At 48.4% G+C, this 8,415-nt stretch overlaps 1 protein-coding gene across 1 annotated transcript in view; it reads right to left on the bottom strand.

Annotated features, from left to right (window-relative positions):
- Window positions 1–4,484: 4,484 nt before the first annotated feature.
- Window positions 4,485–8,415, bottom strand: part of Htra1 (HtrA serine peptidase 1) — a gene marked incomplete at its 5' end in the record, with an annotated part of 41,154 nt that continues 37,223 nt past the window's right edge. Inside the window, 3 exons of the mRNA XM_033761234.1 lie at window positions 4,485–5,212; window positions 6,449–6,544; window positions 7,949–8,006. Of these exons, the coding sequence (XP_033617125.1) occupies window positions 5,044–5,212; window positions 6,449–6,544; window positions 7,949–8,006 (323 nt within the window). The remainder of the gene's footprint in view (window positions 5,213–6,448; window positions 6,545–7,948; window positions 8,007–8,415) is intronic.

The raw sequence follows: 8,415 nt of genomic DNA on the forward strand, positions 1-8,415 counted from the left end.
ATTCTCATTTCATTTCAGTGAACTATCAGAAGGTTAAGGGAAGTCTCCTCACCTCCCACCCTACATCCCCATGGATTATGGCCCCACGGACTATGGCAGGAAAGAACAGGTATCACAAGACACAAAGCAGTGTGAGTTCCTGGTGGAGCGCCTCTCATCCTGGACAGGGAGATGCTGAAAAGCTGGAAGGATTTCCCTGGAGAGAGGAGGAAGCAGTGTGTTTGGGTCTAGACACGAGGAAAACAACAGCTCATTGGAGGAATGGAACTGAGTTCCAGGGAGGAAATGCAGTTGGGGGATGGGAAGGATGCGAAGGAAGGGACCAAGTAAGGAAGGGGCTTGGGGGTCCCAGAAAAGTGTTTAAATCGGCTCCCCAAAGCCTGGAGGCTGGGCAGGGCCGAGCAGTGTGCTCCTGGCATCGCATCGTCCTACACTGCTCCTATTTCTGTATTTTGCCTCAAAGACACACCCTACTGCCACCAGTCACCAGCTGGGTGACCTGGGCAAAGTTACTTGAGGTCTCCGGGTCTTAATTTTATAAAGCAGGAAATTAGTTTCTATCCTCTAGAGTTATCGAGGGAGCTAAATAAGGCGTGTACGCAAAATGCGTCTACTGCGCTAGGCAGAGGCCCTCTCGGCCTTTGCTATCCCAGTAAACACTGCATGCATATTCACTTTACAGCCGCATTTACTCCTCTTTCACTGCATTGCTTTCATTGCACATTCCTCACCCTCCCTTGGCTCAGCTCATGGACATGAAGCCACCTTCACAGCCCTTCGTCTTGATCTTGGGATGCTATAGGACCTCCGAATTGATACAGGGATGATACGAGGACCACCAAATGATATGAGGAAAAATATTATAACTCCTAACTTGGCAGATGTCTAATATGCCGACTCCGTGTTCTCTAAAACTGAAGAACGCATTCTAGGGAGAACGGAAGTTAAGAGTGGCAAACTTTTATTGAGGGATAGACAGCTCCTGCCTGAGAGGAACAGGAAGGGACACAGAAATTGGGTTGCCATGGACTCCACTTACAGGGGAGGCTTTATAGAGAGAAAAAAAAAACATGAGATGGGTATGAAATCAGAAGATGGGTGAGTACAAGATGGAACAAAACTGTGATCAATCAATATGATTTTACTTGTTGCTTAGGTAATATTGATCTAATGTGGAAGCAAGTCATGTAGCAACTGTACATGGAAAGAACAAGGACCTTTCCTGGAGGGATAGGTCAGGAGGCCCTGGGGTCTCACCCAAGATGCCTGATGCCCATTTAGAATATCAATCATTATTGGTCATCCCTTGGGAAAGTGTGTAAGTGCAGTCTTTCCATCTTTATCTTGGGGCCTGGCCTTCAAGGAATGCCCCGCCAGACACAGTTGTAATGTGTTCTGATCTTCTGCACTCACTTCTTCAAGACCTGTCTGACTGCCTGCATTTCTAACTAACTGCTCTGTCTATAATACTCTGACCATGCACAGAAGCCTATGGTGCTTGCCAGCCAGAGCCTTTAGAATGTGTCTCAACACAAACCCCTGCCCCATCTTCTAGACCAGTGACGGGGTACGCACCGAGAGATTCTCAGAACTAGCTGTCTCAAAAGAGGGACCACTCCCCACCCTGCAGCAGATCGTTCTAATGGAGGGTGGCAAAGTGACTCACGTTTTAAGGTGATTCTGGCCGGGAAAGGAGGAGCAGGACAGGCACAGTGAGAACAGGAGGATCTCTGTACTAGCTTCTAAGCTACATCAATTAGCTGAGGGTTCTTGCTCAATTTGTATAGAGATCATGATTTGGCAAAGTGTAGCTTGTTTAGTACTAACAGCCCTGAGCTTTGAATGCCAGCAGCCAGCAGCTCTTTTGGTATTAATGGCCTTCCTTGCTCCTTAGAGCCAGAAGATACTGGCAGGCCTCAGGAACTCTTTGAACTCTTTGGGCTGTTGGAGATAAAGGCTCCCCACTATTCCTTGTACTCTGTCTTACCCTGAAGCTAGCTGCTGTCCATGTTCCCAGCACTGGCTGCTGGTGGCTTTCAGTACCAGTGTCCTTGGGTGTTACCAGCTCAGCGTCCTCTACTCTAGTTAGAAATCACAAGTAGTCAGGACTATGCCATCCAGAAGGGGCTTTGTTAGGACTTACATTGCAGCACAAAGGATAACAGCACACAGGCTGAACCCACTAAGCAAAGAAAAACGGCTCTGCATGCTCAGAATCAGACTTCCTTTTTGGTCTTGAGGAGGGCAGGGGCCCCTCACAGGCCTAATAGGGGAGTACTACGGAGGTGTGGAAACATCCAGAGGCTGCAAAATGAAGTCAACCGTGATCAAGTTCAAGTGTGAAGCTGCTACAGTCAAAGCAGGAGTCAGTATGGGTGCCTACGCACCCACGTTGGCTGTAAGGCACTTGAGGCAGCTAGGGAAGAAAAACACTTTTTGGTGCTGGTTGTAGTACACATTTCTGTAATCCCAGATACACAGTGAGTTTAAGGCCAACTTGGAATGCATAGCGAGACCGTTTCAAACCACCCCCCAAAAAAATCCAATGTTGGGGAACATGGGACTCTTCTCTCCTAGCTGAGAGTCAACACAGTCCATGTCCAGAACCCTCACATGGTCAGATTAGCTGAGAACAAGACCCAGACATCAGTTCTCCTGAAGTTCCTTCCTTCACACTGCATCTCATAGTCTTTAGCCCAGGGTTTCAGGCAGCCCCTCCCGATGATCACTGTCTGCACAAACAACAGCAAAAGCCACCCTGGTGCTGTTGGACCAGTGATGATGAACACCTTTGGAGAGAGGAGAGGTTTCACAATAACCCCGAACCCACAGGGTCCGTTCACCAGACACTTCCCCTCCTGTGCCTCAGTGAGACTTGGCCCTGAATACAGTGGCATCTGTTGAAACAGGGCCAGCACTGTGGCTGCCAACCAAACCACCACCATCCAAGGCTGGAGACTAGTACGTTAACCCAGTAGTGTCACATACCACACAAGTTCCAAGAAAAACATATGCTCTTCTTTGCCACCAGACATGAGTATTTTACCCAATGTTTAGGTGGGCCAAGAGAAACTCAGTACTTTGGGTTCACTCAGGACCAAGTTGTGCTTTTAAAATGAGACGATGGGCCAATGGCACTGTGCAGATGCCATGGGCTCAGATCTCCTGGGCTCAAGTCACCAAGTTTTCTACCTGTGTGGCTATAGCAAGGTGCCTTATTTTTGAGTATCACATTCTTCGCCTGCTGAAAGGCTACTACACATCCTCAGACCTGCTCTGAAAGTTAATGAGCTAAAGAATGTCAAATGTTCAGCACAGTGTCTGTCACATAGCACCAGGCAGATATTGACTAATGTGGATGGCACTGAAGAACAGAACCATGGCAGGCTAATGATGAAAACAAGAGTGCCCGTATCTACCTCCTGTTGATGTGCCATGCTAGTGCCTGGAAGGCAGAATTATTATTCCTTATATTACACAGGGGGGAACTAAGGCTCACTAAGAATAAAAGAACTGTTAGTTCCTGCCTAACATCATCTAAGCAGAGAGCAAAGGGCAGCCTGGCCTGTGACAGGCCTTAATACTGAGGCAGGCTTTGCTTCAGAGCACTGCTTCTGCATTTAGCCTGGGCCTTTGGCCTTCCACAGCCTTTCTAGATACAAAGTGGACCTACATACTTCTTGTTGGAGGAAAGATTAAGCTTTCACTCTGGAGAACTACACCTCCCCCTACGCGAGGCTTCCTTCTCACCGCTGACCTCTACACGGCCTCTGGCCCGCAGCTCTTGCTGTGAACAGCCTCACCTTTGGTGTGTGCTCGCCACAGGGAGCTCAGCCTGTGCACACTTCCAAGCCGGAGTTTTGCAACAGTCTTCCTGGGTCCAGTTTCCCAAACTCTTGGGAACTTTCCTGGAGAGAAAGTTGGCTACAGCTGCTTCCATGTGTACCTGTTCCAATACATATTGAGGGAGCCGATTTAAATTCTGAGACTTAAGGTCTAGTTCTTATTTCAGGCTCAGGACAAATGAAGAGTGGCTGCAGACCTGTGAACTCTGGGGCTTTACAACAGGCCAGTCCTAGGGTTGTGGCATGGTCCCCTAAGCCATCCGCCTTTCAGGAGGAGACCTAGCTTCCTGGGTGAAGTTCAGGAGAGAGAAGTCCTGCATCTGTCCTGCTCAGCTGGCCTTCCACACTTGGCCTGGAAAATCTTTGTTGACTTGATTGCGTGACACATGGGGTCAACAGACTCTGTCAGTTTGAAAAGCTCCAGATACAAGGAGAACTGTTCTTGAGCCCTAGTAAGGCCAGGGAGGCCAGGCAGAGTTCTATAATACAGGCAAATCCAACGGGGTGACTTTGAAATAACTTGTAAGACTGAGGGCACAGCTCTGCATGGACACCGTGGTTTAATGAGCAGCCCACTGACATCATGCTCATTTCCAAATGACTATAACCAGCTGTCCAAAGAAGCACACCAGACAGAAATGTATGAAGAAATATTTTAATAGCTCAAACTCAAAGTCATCGTACTCCCTGTTCCAAAGAGAATCCTAAAAGAGGCAACTTTGGCTGTCTTGAGAGCCAGCGTTCGCCCATCCGTGGTCTCAGTGCATCCTCCTCCTCTGGGCACTGACTTGGAGCACAGAAGAAACAGGCTTAGAACCAAACTGGCTCCCAGAGCTTCCTGTTATCTACGCATTGCATCAATTGCATTAGTTAGACTAGGATGATGACTCAGTTAAAAAAGAAGACAAATGTTGACTGTCTAAGCAGGAACAGCCCAAGCTGGCAAGAAAAAGCACGCTGCATACATAGGGTACAGAAGGGCAGAGCTTCTGCCTGCACATCGGCAACATGACATCGGTAACATTACATCGGTTTTGCCTGCAAACTATCAAGGGTTCTGTTGGCCAGGGCGTTTCCACCTAATGAGCAAACTGGTGGTCAAAAGTCCTGGGTGTCCTGTGCCAGCAGACCAGAGTCCTCATGCATTGTCCACGGGAGAGTCTCTCAGAGAAACATGAAATCCAGCTCATGCTTCTGACTATGGGTCAATTTCTTCAGGAATCACTGTAATCATGATGTCTTCATTGCCCCTGCGGACAACCATGTTCAGAGTACTTTCCTTTTTAATGACGTCGCTGACGTCATTGGCAGACATCACCGACTGTCCATTGATGCTGATTATGACATCATTTTCCTTGAGACCACCACTGCGACACAAAGTGAAACACACCGGTTACGTCTCCATTCCTCCTGAATTGACTTTACATTAAGAGAGGCACAGATAGCTTAGAACAAAGAGCAAGGAATAAACATGGCTCGGTGGTGGTGATGAATTTGGGAGGGAATGGTTTAGAAACTCAGCCAAATTATCAATTGTGGTCGTTGCGGAAATGCCTATGGCACTTGTGTGATGTTACAATGCACTAATCCCAAAGAGGGCAACGATGTACCAAGTACTATCTGCCATGTACCACAACCAGGCCAACCTGCTTATCACAGGTAGTGCAACTGAGAGAGGAATGGGTGGAATGCTCCTATGAGAGGACGCTTCCTTTACATTTTACATATGACAGAACTAAACCACTACAGACAATGTGTACTGGGTACACCTGCATTTCATTAAATATCTGAGGACAATGAAATCTACATTTCATATAATTGTCACATGGCACACAATACTATCATTACTGTGGAATTTTTCCAACCATGTGAAATACAAAAACTATTATCAGCCTAAAGTCATAAAAGCAGCCAGAGGGCCAGCTCTGGCCCTCAAAGTCTGACTACAGCACCACCAGTTCAACACTTCTCTCTGGATATTATATCAATACAGGTCACAAGCCCTGATTGTTGGCTGAGCTGCTTCTTTGATGTTACTTTGATGTCGCTTGAATTATTTGTCTAAAGGTGTTGACAGGTGTGGCCTGTCAAGTCCCAGATAGAGAAAAGACGATGGGAGAAGATCAATCTTAAGGTCTCGAGGACACTGCTCTTTCCCAGCCATGCCTAAGTAACTTGCTATTGCTATTCCCATCTGGATGACCTCAAGCAAAGCAAGCACAAGTGTGTGTGGCATTAGTGTGTGTGTGACAGAGAGAGACAGACAGACACACTGGATCAAACCCAGAACTTTGCACATGTTAGGAAAGTGTTTGACCCCTAGCCACAACCTCAGACCTTTTTAAATTTTGAGACAGATCTCCCTAAGTTGCTCAGGCTGGCCTTAATTCTCCTAAGTTGCCACCAGGCCTGGCCCAGAACAAGGGCTTCTGAAGGCCAGAAACCCCATTCTGTGGATGAACTTTGGGCCCAGGCAGGTCAGAAGTAACCAGAGGCGTCCAACCACGTTTTTCAAGAGTGGACACAATCATCTGAACCAACAGAAGAAGAACATTGCTCTGTCCTACTACATATTAGCAAAAGAGAAGACACTTCTCACTCACGCTTCTGCTGGGGTGTCGGGAATTACTTCAATGATATACGCTCCTGAAAGCACATCTGGAAAGTCTCGGTGGCGATCTTTCAGCTCTTTGGCTTTGCTGCTCAGAAGGAAAAGTATCCGTGTTAATGTTAAGTACCAACAGGCTTTCCTTTGCTGACATTCAGCTCTCACAAAGTTCCCTTCCTATCCCCAAGTCCAGTGTAAAATTCTTCCAAGAGTTCTGATTCTACTTTAAAATTGCCTGCCTCCTAGAGTCAAAGGTTTACTATGTATAGTAGGGAAATACTTTAATCATAATTGGTATTACTATTAGTTATTATTAGTTAGTAATAGCTTCCACTGAAGGAGCAGTAAAATATAATGGTTGGCCAGGCCTGTGGCCATATATCTGCCATTTGCAAGCTGTGTTTCCTTGGGCAGTTGCTTGACCCCTCTGTGCCTTTGTTTCTTCAGGTGCAAGAAGGGGCTGGTAACCGTGCTCTACAGGATGGGTTGTTACAAGGATCAGACAGGTTGTTTAGGTAAGACGCCCAGCACAGTGCCTGGCAGAGTAAGCACCTGACAGCACCTGACAGTACCTGACGTGGCTGGTGATTGCTGCCTCTGCTTGCTGATCCAAGAACCTGCACTGCCACAGTCATCCTGCAGAAGTCACTGGCACTCAGAAGTCACAGCCAGGAAGCACAGGAGCTGGGCTAACACCCCAGGAAACCAGACCCCAGAGCCTAAACTTCCCTACACCTCTATCTCGCATGGCCCCAAAATAAGCAAGGTGGTTTTCTTCTTGACAAATCATCCCATCTTCTGGAATACTGAGAAAGGTGCCGCCATTCCTAACACATATCAAAGTGTCTTAACATTGTGACACTAGTTAATAACTATGACAATTCACAGCAACATATCTGTCTGTGTATTCTGTTCTCTGCCCACTCGGCCTACGACACTTCAGCCACGCCAGCTGGGTCGGCTACCAGGACTCCTGACATCACCCCCCGTGTCTCATCCAGGCTCACTGCAGTATGTCACGGGCCTGGCAAGCACCGGCAGCGGCTTCCAGCAGCTCAGGAAAACAAGCCCATTCGTCATCGTGGCCGTCGGCGGGGCCTGCCCTGGCATTCCTGCAGACACGGCCCACGGCTACAGAGCAAATGAGAGGCGGTGCTCCAAGGGCTGAGCGGCCACTGGGGCACTCCCGGAATGTGGGTTTCAACGGACAAGTGGTGCCAGGAAGGTGTGAGGGAGCAGGAGGGAGCCAGCCCCTCTGCTGTCCAGGCCTGCCCTCTAACTGGGCGGCAGATCCTCCAGGCAGCCAGATGCCCAAACAAATACGAAGAGCAAAACAAAAAGAGGGCAAGGCTAATGGCCCCTCCTCTTTCCCAGTGTGACTTAATTTCTAGCAGAAGCTGCTAGGTCTGGAAGCAATGGACAGTTCATCAGGGGAGGGTGTGGAAGTTCAGGGTTATTTGAATGTAGAGCAGACATAAGCATTCTGTTTACCCACCTGGATGTGAGCGACATCATTCGGATACCAATATACTTCTTCTTGGTGACGGCTTTGCCTAGTGTGACAACAGATGAACAACAAGTCACCCCACTTGGTGGGAGTGGCAGAGAGCCGGGGGTCCTGATACTCCCGTGTGCAGCAAGAGGTCAGGACCAGAAGGGAACACACTGAGGACTGGTCTGGATCCCTACCTGCTGTGAGACCTTCAGAGAGTCCATTGCCAAAAACCTAGGAGTGATCCCTAGTTTCTCACCGCCTCATCTCGATCTCCGGCCCTTCCCCAAGATGTCTCTAGCCTCCACAGACATCCAGAATGGGATCCCTTTGAACCAACTCCACTGCTGCCACCCTGGTCTGAAACCTCCCTCTGGGTGACCGGCAGAGCCTCTTCATTGGCTCTAACACACACACACACACACACACACACACACACACACACACACACACACACACACACACACACA

This window comes from Fukomys damarensis, unplaced genomic scaffold (assembly GCF_012274545.1).
Source record: "Fukomys damarensis isolate Sample0158 unplaced genomic scaffold, DMR_v1.0_HiC HiC_scaffold_8, whole genome shotgun sequence".
NCBI lineage: Eukaryota > Metazoa > Chordata > Mammalia > Rodentia > Bathyergidae > Fukomys > Fukomys damarensis.